The sequence below is a fragment of the Ciconia boyciana genome, chromosome 2, assembly GCF_034638445.1.
Source record: "Ciconia boyciana chromosome 2, ASM3463844v1, whole genome shotgun sequence".
NCBI lineage: Eukaryota > Metazoa > Chordata > Aves > Ciconiiformes > Ciconiidae > Ciconia > Ciconia boyciana.
In genome coordinates this window covers 76,786,030-76,801,599 of record NC_132935.1, presented here as the reverse complement: position 1 = coordinate 76,801,599, position 15,570 = coordinate 76,786,030, and the positions used below count along the sequence as shown (strand labels likewise).

Sequence of the window (15,570 nt, the reverse complement as noted above, 5' to 3'; positions counted from 1 at the left end):
TCTTTACCAGACACATTTCAGGGTTTTTCTTTTAACTTAGGATGAGCTCCAGTCTGGTTCCATGGACTGAATGCTAATTTCTGATAATAGATAATTTGCTAATCCAGTAGGAATCCAGTGCCCTAGTCATGAAGCAGGGTAGAAGAGGGGATGCCGGGGCGAAGAGCTCCAAAAGCACTTGCCTGATATGCACTAAACACTGATGCATGTTTACTTCCCAAATGAAGACTGCTAAAAACATTAACATAAAGTTATTATATGGAAGGGTCATACCTGTAACTAGACTTCATGGAAAATAGGTTTATATTAAAAGTTCCATGCATTTAGGGTTAAATTAAGCTGCTACCAGGAATTCAACAGCACCTGGATGACAGTGTAAGAGCATACACATCTCCCATCAACATGAGAAGGGAATGCACGCCCAGTCTAGCTTCCTACTGTAGACAGCTGAACTCCCCCTCCATTTTTAGCTTGAGCTGTGACTGAGCCAGCAAGATTTTTCATCACTTTTTTGCTGTCACAGTGAAGGTGACATCTCATCTGGCAGCTGTTCTTAATCTTATAGTTTTTTACCCATGGGAATTCGATACTCAGAAGTTTATCCATGAATAACTCTTTTATAAACTTTAGTCCTATGCAGTGCCAGCACCCAGACCCAGACCCTTTGCATTGCAAAGCCTGGAGGGTGTTGTTATCTCAAAATCCAGTTCTGGATCCCTCACATTGAAAAGTATGTACCCATACAACTTATTACACTGAAGAGGTGTTAGTACAGAGGGGCTACAGACCCAGGGCCTTCGGGCAACACTAAGAACAAGAAGAAGGAGACCTACACTGAATTCTGTCTTACAGCACCTAACCAAGGAAGCTGTATTCGCTGCTGGTGGGACTATCTACAGCATTCAAGCTTATGAGTGACTGAATCCTTTCCTGCGACAGCATTTTTAACGTTAGCATTTCTGATCTAAGGCATACTAAGAAGACTCTTAAGGCAAAAGAAGGCTAACCAGTTGACGAAGGTGATCTTATTTATCCTAGGGTGTGACAGAGCACCTTAATTCTGAATATACTAGCTTCCCTAATGAGGAAATGGATCGTTATCAGTACTGCATTATTATCAAAATGTATACAACTCTGACATCTTGATTCTAGTTGGTGATTTCTACTCTGTTCCCAGATTAGTTGTGAGCCCTTTCCTGGCTTGAGACATTTTGTATTAGACCTGAGACATCAAACACAGCATACTGGTTTGCTGAAGTCCATCTCTAGTTCTAATTTCTTTCTGTAAATGGAAAACATTTGGCAAATAAAGTCTTTCAAGCCATGTCAGGTTTTGATTTTGTTTTTATTTGTGGCACTAACTGACATCAATATTTTACAATATATAATATATAGTCACATTAAATGCAGATGGCTAAATATTCTCATGCTTTCAACATTACATAGCTATACATTTTAAATTTCAGCTCCAAAGAAAAAGAATCTGCCACCACTCCTGTCTGTGATTATAAAAATGTAAATGTACAAACTTCCTCTTCTTCAGATTCATTACAATATAGGGAACGTGGAAAAGCATTTTCATTTGTCCTTTTTAAGTTAATCAATTTAACAAAATATTTTCAAAATATGTACAACAACAACTACCAAAGTAGTTAACATTTGAAAAAGATGCTGCTATAAATACTTGTGAGACAACATACAACAGCCATATGAATCGGAAACAAAGGGCCAACTTATGCATGACCTGAACAAGAGACAACAAAAGTCCTGGTTACTGGTATAAACCAGCTTCACTTCATTTTGCAGCGCAGGAATGAATTGTAAATCTTGGACCTCTATGCAGTACTCTGAATCTTATTTATAACCTTCATAGCCTGTTGCAAACAGAGATCCTTTAAGGTGTCTCAGTATTTTTAAAGTGCCATGAATGTTACTAGGGTTCAGTATATCTCTGCATATTAGCATTCTATATGTCATATCCCATCAGTAACTTTTCAATGGACACTGTCTCACATTCATTATTGATTGTCTGCTTTCTCAGAGCTGCACCAGAGATACAAAGTTCATCTAATTTTAAAAAACAATGACTCCAGCATATGACAATTTAGGTCCTTCATAATGTACCGTAACTTTTTTCTTGTGATTGTTTTTTATAGATCTTTATTCTGGTTTTCACCCTAATCGCTTACAGCCCTTTTCCAAATCAAATAAGAAGCAAGTAAATAGTTTGAAATAGTTACATACTTTTAACAACTTGAAATGAGTATTACTTTTCAGATAGCTAGTGAAGTCTTTTAATTTTGCCCATAAACACAAGTAAGTATTAACAGAGGACTGCACAGTGTTTATATTCTTATTAACTTGCCAACAAGAATAGTTTACTGGCAACCTTAAATATTCAGAGGCAAAATACAATTCCTTGGCACAGAAGCTTTACAGCAGAGCAACATATTTTCCCCTCAGAACCATTATGCAGGAACACACAGAAAATTAACTACGACTTATTTTGGCTTGTAGACAAGAGAATAAACTAAACTTCTTGATGTTTTTTGCCACTTCAGACCTTGAATGATGATTATGGGTGCATACGGGGTTAGATTTTCCAATTACCTGTTCTTTATACATGATTCAAACAAGCAGAGGGACCTATAACAAAGAAAAGCACATGATCATTCAAGATATTTTTAAACCTCCAACTGTTGACATTGTTAACCAAACATTCTCCTGTGGGGCTGTTTTCAGGCTTAGTCTCTTCATCAGCTCCTTGAGACTACTTAAAGCTTATCTGCTTTTTTCTAGCTCTATCAGTTGGTCTAATGAAAGGTATTATCCTTCCCTAAAAAACCCACACCTCATACATCCGTTAGGTATTAATGGTTGCAATTACATGATTACTGGAACATAGGTGATGTATTTTTCTGTGAACTTCCTTCATTTTGTGGAATGAACAGAAACCCAGGCTGCAAGTACGCAATATCTGACAGTCAAAATCTGTTCAGTATCAGTTAGCTGTCACTGGTCATAAAAATCAATTGATGAGTACTTCGCTTCCTGATTGAATGAAGGAAACTCCCAAAGGCTTTGATTCAGGAACATACTTAAACAAATGCTTATCTTCCTTCCTAGTCCTCAGGTCATCTAAGCATATGCTTAATTTTAAATTCATATGCTAGGGTGCTCTTCCAAAATCAAAGTTACTGAGCTTTGATTCTATCAGAGGTCACCTATACATTAAGGTCACCACAAAAGCTAAAAGGAATAATGTATTTGATCAAGTCTAAACATTCCATTTTGGCCTTAGTATCCATGGCAGAAGCTTTATTCTTGGGGAAAAAAATAGGTCATGGTACAAATTATTAGCAAGGTGAAGAGTCCAAATTAAATTTTATCTTTCTATTCAAATAGAGTGACAGCATGCAAATGACTGCCCCTCACTGCACATGGGAACTAGAATCACTTTACAGGCTCATTTGACTACCTGTATATCAAGTTCAGCCAACCTTTTAGTGGGGCCTCCTGCCCCATTTCCAGCATACCAATGCCAACATCAGCTGTGGCTTTGAGTCTGTAATCTCTGTCATTGCATCCACAGACACTGATGATAAGAAACAGTACTTCTTCATTCACAATTATATATCTCTGATTATGTGAGAAGAGTAGTCTACTTCTTGACATAAAGGTATGGAACTAGGCCATGCGTCCTAGAAGACACTCAACATGCCATAATTCAGATCAATGCATTACTTGTTGGCAACCAACTTCAAATTATCCCAGCGTATACCAGGGACTCATTGTAATGGGTGCAGTAATTACCTTACCTGGCTCCTTTGATTGCCAACAGAATGATACACTGCATGTATCAAGAGTTCATGTGACTAAATGCCTATGCCGAACACTGGCATGAACGCTTGTGGATACTGTGATGGAGCCAAATTAATTTTTAAAATTGCAGCAAGTAAACAGAAAAGGCTGCTTTAGATACAGCTCCAATCTTTACTGGAAAACATGTGAAATCTGTAGAATCCCTCTTGCACGTACCATTAAAAAGTGGTCTAAAGAAATTATTTTACCATAAGAAAAACCCTGTTCTTCAGATATACAACTTGCCTTCCCCACCTTGTGCAGGCACATTCCCCTGCAATATTTCTACCAAATCCCTGGGTACAACTCTACCTAAAACGAGTAGATGGCATATAAGCTAAGGCAACTTTTATAGCTTCTCTTTGTTGGGTAAGATTTTCAATCCTGCATGGGCTTGTGCTGCAACTATACCTACAGCTAGACATCTAATGGGTTATTTGCATGTGTAGTTATGTTTTTTTCCACAGATAATCATGGTAAATCCCAAGGCAAGTTACATAGACACAAAAATACACACGCAATGATATAGAGAATTTCAGAAATCTAGCTAAGTTATTTTGCATTTTCTGACATAGAAAGTTTAAAAACTAAACATAAAGATCTTAAGTATGTGAAATTGTGACAAAAGTTGCTTGATACAATTTAAGGAAAACACTAGTTCACTTTTAACACCAGAAGCTCAAATGGTACAGCTCTATGACCTGAGTTTTGCTCACCAGAATTAGCCAAAATTTGGTCTCAGGTCAGCTGTTTATTTCCTAGATCAACTGATTCTCCTTTGTACAGGAGGCAGACTGCGTGGCTGGGAAGCAGGCTCCTCACTAGTGAGGCACGTTCGTTTCTCAAGACAATTAACCACCAAAGGCACTAGGTCAGCCATCCTGGTTGGTGGCCTTACTTGACGCCATCTCCCGGACTTGCTGCTGTTATACTTTGGATGTGTTAAACGCCTGACAGGTTCCTGGACAGACCATTTTGAAAACTGAAGAAAAAGGTTACTTCCTGCACATTGTCAGGTCTTTTCCAGTTTGGTAAGTTCATCCCTTTCCGATAACATGTCTGCATCTCCGTTCCCTTTGGGTAGGATCTGTAGTCTAACCGCTTTCTGGCAGGTCTCTGAACTGCACTGCACTGAGGATGAACCATTTTACTGAGCAGGCCCAACTAGGCTTGGCACCCACAAGAATTTTCCTTCGGGAGTCTGTGGACAGCAAGAGTGTGCAATAAAACAGAAGCTGTTTCTTCAAAACAAAGTATGACTTATTTGCCAAAGCAGGCACAGTACTCCAAGAAATGGATTAAAGAACAGCCAGGAGACCTATGTGCATACTGTCTTACCTATACTTGGCGTTTCCCTCAAGTACCTATTTTTGCTCTGGTTTGTTTTGCGTGACCCAGTTACAGCCTGTGTGGTGCAGACCCTGACTCTCAGCAAGGCAGGGTCAGCCTGCAGCAATTTCTCTCCTCCCTTCCTGCACAGTGGATCTTTTAACCTTAAAGTTCATGACTTTAGCAAACAGCTGTGTAATCAGGGGTGGACTGGAGGAGTTGCCTTTTCACAGATATTAATAGAGCTCAAACGTTTGTTGGGATGCTCCTTATCTAGGCAATTGGTTGCTTTTTATGTTTGGTTCCCCCGACAGCCACGTTTGATCTACTTCCATTGCAAATAACCCCTCATAAATAAGAAAAAACTGAGTCATACATAACTAAGTAATGCAGATTCTTCCCAGTTCCCCACAATATTAGCTAAGTAAGTGACTTCACCATCAGAAGCTCTTGTTCCAGCAAACTCGAGAAGAAAATGGAAGAGAAACAGACACAATTACAGAACTGAACTAGCTACTCTGCTGTCTAGTTGCAACCAAAATCTTCTAGAAAGCAAAGCCAAAAATGGCTCTGTGCTCACACCTCCAAATCATGACATCATAGAACTTTGACAGAGAAGGCAAAACAAAGAAAAAAGCTTGCTTCTGCCCTGGCACAAAACCACCTGCCAGCCACTGTCTACCAAAAACTCAGTGTTCCTTGGAGACATGTTCTTCAGCTGTAAAGGAAGAAAACCCTGACACACAGCTATCATATATTCTCCTCTACCGAGTCAACTTTCGCTGTCACAAGTTGTCCAACTGCAGGGAAGGATCAGAATTCTGTTCTCATTTAATGCAGCAAGCTAGGAGAGAGATTAATATGCACTGGATAGAAACTCTTTGAGAAATCTGGCAACATTTTTACTTTTATCAGTGATCAAGGGCATGAGATCTCAGATGTCAGTGATATGATGTCTTTGGCATATACAAGACTTAGCTTGCATATCCAGTATCATGAAGGACAGCACAATAATAACAAAATCATACTCTGTCTTGGACAAAATGCTGCTCTCTTATTTTCATGAAAGACCTATACAGTAAGAGATGTATTCTTCTGTCATTTAAATGTCAAAACTACCAAAAATTACTGTCTTGAAAAGGAAAGAAGACAGGCACAGTATTTAGCAGAACACATTAGTATACCACAGAATACATCAGTACATCAAGCTTACTTTCATAGTCTGCACTGGCTATCTAACTGTTTTGAAATAAATCCCCAAGGATATGATAAAGACTTGTTTTAATGAGTAGAGCTATGGGTCCCCTCAGAGACTTCCACAAGAGTAATGTGGTTGGAAGAACAAAGAATTTGGAAATATCTAGAAAACAACTGCATGAAGTATTCTTGAATGTCCAAATCCCCTTTTTTTCTGTAAATTGGTGAAGTGGGGAAATAAAGGCCTGATCTGGAGTATTATTTCTTCATAATTTGTAGTCTTAGAATCATAGAATCATAGAATATCTTGAATTGGAAGGGACCCATAAGGATCATCGAGTCCAACTCCCTGCTCCTTGCAGGACTACCTAAAACTAAACCATATGACTAAGAGCATTGTCCAGACACTCCTTGAACTCTGAAAGGCTTGGTGCCATGACCACTTCCCTGAGGAGCCTGTTGCAGTGACCGACCAACCTCTCAGTGAAGAACCTTTTCCTAATGTCCCATCTGAACTTCCCCTGATGCAGCTTCATTCCATTTCCTCGTGTCCGGCTGCCGGCCACCAGAGAGAGGAGATCCACGCCTCCCCCTCCGCTGCCCCCCTTGAGGAAGCTGTAGACTGCAATGAGGTCACCCCTCTGCCTCCTCTTCTCCAAGCTGAACAAACCAAGTGACCTCAGCCACTCCTCATAGTGGTATGCATAATATAGATGTAATTTTTCACATGCAAAATAACTGCACATCCAGATTTCTGTTTGCATGCTGATGTAAACTTCCCTGAAACACTGATTTGTTTGTGCCATTTGTATGATTCTGTGGAATTCCTGGTTTATCAGAAACAAGATTTTTTGAGCTACTTTTTAATGTTAAAATTTGATTGTATTTTTTGAATTATTTTAAAGAGGACAAGTAAGCAAGGCTAAAGCCTATTTACACATTTATGGTTGGCATCAGCTAAATCACGTGTTGGGAAAACTACATCTGCTTTTGTACCTTCCCTAAAGTCCTTGGATCAACGTCTATTCTTGGACACTGCAGTGTAATATTGGGATGACTCCACTAAGGACAATTGATGTGCTTCTCTTTACCAAGAAATGCAGTGTAACTCGAGGTTAGGAAGAACAAATTTTGATCAATGACATAAGTGAACTTACTCCAAAAATCACACCTGGGCAACTGAGCATTTAGCCATCTGGGAGTTGACTAACCCATAGCTGACCACAGAAGTGAAACACACATCATCCAATTAATAAAGTTCAGACAGACATTAAGACAACCCCACAGTTTTACTGACAGCTGTCAGCATGTGCGACCAAGGTGTAAGTGTTGGGAATCAAGGTCTAGGACACACTACTGAAATTAGGAGAGAATACTTATCTCTAAATTTGCTTCAGGGTCTCATATCTGATCTTTCCTTGGTTCACCTTGTCTAAAGGACATCCAGAATTATCTCAGATTCACAAGAATGAAAAGGGCATGAAAATGCTTTCTGAAATTATATTCATGCTCTTGATGTTCTCTTAAAAAAGATGTATTGACTATTCATATGGTTGCATATATGCACAGGCATGTTCTAGTCTTAATAGTATGCTTTAATAGCTGTTCAAAGGTTTGAAATACACTCTTGATCTTTGACTCAGTCAGAGGAAACAGTGCATGTACCACCTTCTGATGGAAGAAAGAAATGTGTGCATAGAACAGCTTCTAAATGGCTCTCAAAGCACAGCAAGCCTAGGTTGTTTCAGCTACAATAAAATATAAAAGTACTTTTACCTTTTTTAACTTTGCTGCTCCAGCACCAGAGCGAATGGCCTCCATTAGGGCTTGCCTTGCCTCCCCAGGGTTACCTGTAGCCATGGCAGAGGATTTAGGAGCTGCTGCTGACAGCTGAGTGGGAGGTGGTGGTGGCGGCTGGGCAGGGGCAGGTGGGATACAAAGCTGCTCTTCCTGAGGGTCTTCTGCCTTCTGCAAGGACAGTTCTGCATTCCTAAAACTCTGCAGCTCTTCGGAGGCCAATGAGGAGATCTGCTCATGATGCAGTTGAAAGGAGGTAATTAATATAAAGCACGACTAAACTGTAATTATGTGACATTTGATGCACTTTCAGTACCCTGATTTCACTTTGCTTGAATGATGTAAAACACGTAGAACTTTTGTTTGCTCATAGGGTTGAACATCTGTTACTACTCACTCACATCACTCAGCTGGGCTGACTACCAGCATCAAGGATTTGGCATTGACTCCGTCTCAGAAACTCAATCTTTATTTACTGTGAGCTCCAGCATCCTGTAACTTTTCTTGGCATGTAAGGTAAGAGAGAGAATTGGACTTGGTATTCATTTGGAAACAACCACAGAGGTTTTGGAATCAGGAAGATATATTAAGGCTGCAGTAGCCACCCAGGAATCTCATTACTTTTTGCAGTCTGGGCTGCACAGAAATAATCTCAGATGACAGGGAGGCTCTTCTAGATTTGTCTCTCAGACATGGCTTCATTGAAAAAAATGCTATTAAACCTAAAGTTTCCAGCCATACTTAAAAAAAAAAAGGAAGGAAAAAAAAAGGACCAGAGAGAACTACGTGAAAGCACTGAGAACAAAATCAATTGATTGCTCTTCCAAGCGTGTTTGTGTGGAATTTCTGAAACTAAAATTTCTGCACGAATTACCAGCTTGGAAACTCATCCTACTTGAAATGAATGCAGGGGGAGGAGGCAATCTTTCAGACTAAGCCAGCTTTTCCATCAACTGTCTCAACAAATATTTTTGCCATTAACAGCATTACTAGTAATAATCATGATAAATTGTTAGTAATTACAATGATTTCGCGATTATTAGGAAATTCAGTATTATGTGCCAAATGGGAGGTTTTCAAGCAGATGCATTAGCATTCCTTTCTCAGAGAAACTGAGGCACAAAACTTCTCTCGTGAAAAATGAAAGGATTCATCTCCCATCAAATAATCCACATTCAGAGAGTTCCTATATTCTATTCCTTCACTGTACACACACACAATATATGGGAATAATGTCATGTCAGATAAAACATGAACATTTGAGATAACATGAAAGGGACAGCCCTTTCATCATAGCACATCTATATCTCACCCTGTATACGTACAAACATGGTGCTTTAACTAGCACAGGTGACACAGTGTGAAAAAGAAGCATTCGGTTTCTAGGCAACTTCCTTTAAAATGATGGCAAAAGCTTCTCTGCTGGAGGAAAGTATTCCAAAAAGTCTCTGTGATAATACACCACCACTTCATTGTCAGAGCCTCTTTTACACAAATTTACATTTATTCTCAATGAATACAGAATGCAGTTAAGTATGTGTGAAGATGTCTGCTGCCTAGCACGTCCTGCTCTCAGGCTCGGAGGAAGCTGTACACTACCTGCAGCAAGGGCAGTAAGATATTTGAGGGACAAAGTAATTGCCTAACACAGGCAAGAGATTCTTTCTATCTATTGCCAGCTATCTGGATATGTGCTAATGGCCTGAGTCATTGCATGAGGGAAATAGGAACTTCCTTGCCAAATATACATCCTTGGCTGGATTAGTGAACTGAGTGAAAACTAAGGCTAGAACAATGCAGGTTTTGGCTATTAGGAATAAGAGATGCTTTAATGGTTAGGTAAATCTTTCAGACAGAAGGAATCATCCTGCTGTGGTGAAAGTTGATGTTCCATCAACATCAATTGCTTGCATACAACTTGCATGCACCAGCTCATGTTAACAGATCAACAGCATGCATGAAGAAGCCCTAGTGTGTTTTCAGGTAACTGGGACTGGATGCATATGGTAGGTAATGCAAATATATTAATCTAACTGCATACTCCTACAGTACAAAAAACCCCACCTAAATGTGAAAATGATGAACATTTGATGTCTTCTATGTATATTCCCTGTAATTCGTTTGGATTTCTACATGTTTCTTTCTCAGCTAAAAGCACACCGTTTGAAAAAGTGTTGTTTTATAGCAGAGGATAGGATTGGACCCGCTATGCTATCCGCTTAAGTCAGATCCGGTCTTACATCATATTATTTTCCCCTCAACTTCTCTCTTTCCAGCACAACGTTTAGTTTGTGCCATATCTGGGTTTATTCAAATCACCCAGTAGGAACAGACTGTACTTAAAAGATCACTTACCATTTTGATTTCTTACCTTTTTCAGCTTTGAGGTGCCACTGTGGCCTCTAATTGCTGCTAGTAGGGCTGAGCGCTCATTCTCTGGCTCAGTATATGAAGGTTTCCTGTGATTGCCATTTAGTGCACTGTCTGAAACCTAGAATATGAAAAGAATAAACCTCACATTGTTATTAGATATTTACTTAGAGATAGTTTGGAAACACTATTAAAAATATTTTTGGCACTTGTACCAGAATGCAAGCTATGGAGACTAATCAGTCTGTCTTCCTTTGGGCCTGCTTTTACAATCCTTACTCACACTGAATGGTGAAGATACGTGTAGACAGTAATGCTGTACTTACAGATGCAGTCTCATATCCCCTGAGCATGAAGTCAGTGGCAAACTAGTATCGCCTAGTAATACAAAATGCAGATTTCTTTCATTGCTGATATTTACAAGTTTTCTCCATGCTGTGTGTTCCTGTTTTTACATAACATGCTGAGATGCAGGTTCGGCTCTTAGGCTAACCTCAATTACCTCTCCTTTATGCTGTAGCTCTGCACCCTCTGCCTCTTCTAGCTAGTGCTGCAGCAGTGCTGTTGCATAATATACAGGATGTGCAGAATAAGCAGTGGCTTGGTCTGTATTTTGCCATTATAAATTTTTCAAATGCCTTGTGTACGCCAGCTCACCAGCAACTGTACCAGTTATAAAACCTCTGCTGTCTGACAGGGTGAATACAGAGCTCTGCAGTCTGAACAGACTAAAAAATGTCTCCACTTACCTTTCTGAGTTTCTCCTTTCCCCCTCCTGTTTGAATGGCTTCCATTAGGGCACTGTGCAGTGACGTGTCTTTTGGAATTGGTTTTTGTACAACAGGTTTGAATTTCTTCTTTGGTCCAAAGATATTGGTCTGCACGTTAACATCCAGTTCACTGATAGCATTAATATCTGAATCATCAGGTTTCTCCTCCTGTTCTGACTCTGCGTTTGCTGCTGCACCGTTTAGCTCGGGTGAAGCTTTAAGTGAGCCAACTTGTACACCGTTAGCAGGAGGCCATTTAGTGACTCGCAAAGATGAGCTGAAAGAGGATGGGACTCCTTGGAGATCAGGAGACTTGAGAGATGAGGCTGAATTAGTGTGGGTCAAAGTCTCACATTTCTGGTCAAAGAAAAGACGCGTCTTTTTCTCTGCTATACTTTCTTTGCTGTTTAAACCATGATCATCTTCTGCACTGTTGTTATCCTTTGAAGAGGATTTAGTAAGTGGGACACTAGCATTCTTTTTATAGAAACTCGCAGGAGTTGCTTGATTTGGTGCCCTGATGTTAACTACTTTGTTTTCCACACCAGAATTATCACCAGGTGTAAACCTGTGGGATGGTTTTTGACTGCAAGTAAAAATACTTGAAAGTGGTTCTCTTGTTTCTGTTGGTTCTGTTTCCACAGGGCTATATTTGGCCACAATAATACATCTTTTTGGTGAAACTCCTGCTTCAGTTTTAACCTCTCCTGCCCCTTGCTTATTTTCATCTTTCTTATGATATTCCATAGAGTCAGACTTAAAGGTACTTACGCTGATGTGTCTTGCAATGGCAGAGGCAACATACTGACTTGAAGTTCTCCTATGTGGCTTTAGAAATGGAAGCTCCAGCTTGTCCTTATTAATGGTTGGGGCCACTAATGGTGTTACTTGAGACTGTGTAACTGGAAGAGGTGCTTTGGTCCTTTCATTCTCAGACTGTCTTTCAGCTACCTGGGTAGTAACAGTTTGTGGTGCTACAGGTTTTGGAGCTGCAAGACAGACAGGTTTGTGTTCATGTTTTATAGTAAAGGGCTTAGAGTTTGTGGTGACTGCTGACTTTTTAGGAAGATGTTCAGCAGAGTCATCACTTTGCTTTTCCATAGAACTTGACCTCCAGAATGCCTTCACTTTCCCAAGATGAATTTCCTCGCTTTCGTCAGTAGAGGTACCCGGTATGTGCTTACTGACACCAGTGTTTGGTCCTATAAGGTTGCCTAGTTCATCTATCTTAATGGCACCAGCGGAGAGTGAAACTCCTCTATCGAAATGTTTTACTTCAGGTTTCGGAGGGACAACTTTAAAGGTTGTCAATCCCATTTTAGGTTCGTAGTTTGTTCCTGAATTCTGAGCACGATGACACCATGTGGGTGTTGATGGGACTTCTTCTACTTCAGTTTTTTTTGCTGGTGGCCATTTGATTTCTAATTCTGATTTACTTTTTTTCAGAGATCTTTCCCTGTTACTACATTCATTCAGTGGATTTATCTTCTCTTTTGCTGTACTGATTTCAGCTGTGGCCTTGGAGTGAGATGGAGTAAGCTTAGATTTACATTCCTCAGACTTCACACCATGTTTGGGGAGGGGGTCCAGTCTTAAGTTCTTTTCACTTCTTTTTTCGAAGGAGGATGTGAGAGACTCAAACATATCTCTCCTCTGTTCCACAGGCAAGTGACTGAATTCATTTTCAGATGGTTGCTGATGTATTAGGTCCTTGGATATGCATAGAACTCCACTATCTGTGTGTCCTTTATCAAAGGAACCTGCATTGTTGTTTTTATTTGTAAAGTTTCCTGTATTAACAGAGTCAGCTGAGATATTCTGTGAAACCCTTGTCTCTGCCTCTTGACTTCCAGCTGAGCTAGAGGTGCTAGCTTCTGGAGCATCATCTATGACTGTTACTGGAACAGAAACGGTAACATCTTGGGCAGCCTCAACTTTTCTTGTATGTGGGCTCAACACTTCATTGAGGTACTCAGAGTCAGAATTACTTATACCATCCACTGCTGCAAAATACACATACAACATTACTTATAGGCAGTATTTAGGCAGTATGACCTTAAATTACACAAACAGCCAGTACAAGCTTAAGCGGATCAGATATTTTAGTTACACTAAAACTAACAGGAATATATTTATGCCTGTGTTACAAAAAAAAGAGAGATCTGGGTCCTTTTTATTGTCTGGTTGCTGATTAGGATCAGCCAAATATTCCTGCAGTCCTCCTGCTTCAGCCAGTGGGAAACATACAAATGCAGCTGAAAGCAGAATTTAATCTATTGTTCATACCTTATCTTTGACTAACTTCTCTCAGTGATAAACATTTCACCACATGACTCCAAAGGAGAAACATTTCTGAGAAACAGTGAGCAACTCCAAATTATGTTTCCCAGACCTGGTTAGTAATAACAGCCCAGCTGAAGGATTTCCTTGAGCAAGCAAACAAAGAAACAGTACTTGTATTTTTTCTCCATTCTTCTCACCCTTCATTACCAGTGACTCCAGAAGCCTCATTGTGCAAGAAGCTTAACTCTCCTCTCAAATTTGCTGGTATAAATCAAGGGTTACAACACAGAAGCTAAGAAATTGCAGTGTTAGAGAACTCACAGAAATTAAATCAGAATCGAGTCCACTGCAGAAGTACTGAAATAAAGATGGGAAGTTTTAAAAAAGCATTCAACACCATTTGGTGACAAACCATTAATAGAGAAATAATTTTATTCACAGTATGAAAAAGAGGAGCACAATATGACATTTTATCTCTTCCCACTGTTTCTTTTCATGTTTTTTGATTTTTAACTTTAAAATACGTCTGCTAATGCAAAGGAGGCATTGGGTACAAAAATGTCCCCCCTTCTCTACTTCATTATGATAAAATACAAAACGGAGGCATTGTTCATTAAACACAGAGCTAAATTCACAACTGATTTAGCTTCACTGAAGTCAATGAAATTATACCAAATTTGGCCCATAAAATGTGTCCATAAACTGCTGTTCATCTCTTTTTGGTAGCAGACACCGAAATACAGTGACAATCTGATAAGCAGCTTGAAAATATTCAGTGAGAGTCGGTAAAGAGTGGCTGCCCCAGAAGCAAAGGGAGAGCAGCCACTTTGGCTTGACCACATTCTGCCATAGACCTGTGAGTTGTTCCCAGTCATCTTAGTGAGAAATGTGCAGACGTCTCAGAGTACAGTCTGACTCTCCATCTCCTGGCTATGCCTCTCTCTTTTGTACTTCACAGGTAACATGCTTCCCTACCTTCTAAATCTTCATCCAGGCCAGCCAAAGTCTGCTGGAGTTGTTCAGCAATGAATATATCCTCATTCTCATGCTTAGCCGAAGCCATTTCTTCATCTCTCCTGCTAAATGAAAGAGGAGAAAAAGGTTGGGTCTCCCCCTTTTTTTGCTTTGTACTGTTGCTCTGAAATACACTCTTATTTCAGCCCCTTTGGTTCCACCGAGGTTCTGAAACTCATTCCCCAAAGTATGAAGAATATGCAGCCTTAGAGACACATACCACCACACTGACACATCCACATCTAGGAAGGGTCTCTGTGGTGCCTGAGCATACTCAGTGTGCTGGCGATCAAAAGAGCAGGATTAATAAAGCTTGTTGCAAAGAAGTGGTCTGGCTTCACTGTGAAGTACACATTTCAGCTGGGCTGCAGAAAAGCAGCATACGCCAAGGCAAAGGTTTTGCATATACATACAATTTTAAAGCAGACCACTAGCCATCCTGTGCACCCACTGTGCCAATATATCTGCACCTTAATTAAATAAAAATTGCATGACAATGAAAAATAAATACAGCTAAGTACTGTCAGACAATCACTCTGCATCCTGAGGGAAGGGAGGGGAGGAGGAAAGAGAACTAATCCCTTGAGAGCTCTTTCTAATGAAAAATATCAAGGGGCCTGATTTTGCCAGAAAATAACTCCATGGTTTTTGATGAAGTTGTACAATGATCTGAAACAAGTCTGAAATCAGAATGAGTGCCAAGTGTTGTCTTGGCTTATTAAAAGAAAAAAAGAAGATGAAACTAAGAAAAATCCTAACAAAAAATAACTAAAATGAAAAAAAAATACATGTAGCAACCTGTTACACAACAGACCTTCTGTTTCTTAGGAAGAAAAATCTTGACCAGCAGAGCTTTTCCATCTAAATCACTGAAGCTGGGATTTCACATTGGGCAATTCAATTTTTCCAGCTACCTATTCCTCACCTAAATTTAAGACACTGTCATCTG

The 15,570-nt window shown here is 39.8% G+C and overlaps 1 protein-coding gene across 7 annotated transcripts in view; it reads right to left on the bottom strand.

Annotated features, from left to right (window-relative positions):
* Positions 1-1,333: 1,333 nt before the first annotated feature.
* COBL (cordon-bleu WH2 repeat protein) overlaps positions 1,334-15,570 on the bottom strand; it is a 163,799-nt gene continuing 149,562 nt past the window's right edge. For 6 of the 7 annotated variants that reach the window (XM_072853000.1, XM_072853006.1, XM_072853004.1 and 3 more), the window contains 5 exons: positions 14,583-14,686; positions 11,304-13,327; positions 10,556-10,675; positions 8,164-8,415; positions 1,334-2,646 (listed from right to left, as the gene is read on the bottom strand). In XM_072853000.1, the coding sequence (XP_072709101.1) occupies positions 2,629-2,646; positions 8,164-8,415; positions 10,556-10,675; positions 11,304-13,327; positions 14,583-14,686 (2,518 nt within the window). In that variant the 3' untranslated portion in view covers positions 1,334-2,628. The remainder of the gene's footprint in view (positions 2,647-8,163; positions 8,416-10,555; positions 10,676-11,303; positions 13,328-14,582; positions 14,687-15,570) is intronic. The other variant, XM_072853002.1, reaches the window with a different exon arrangement.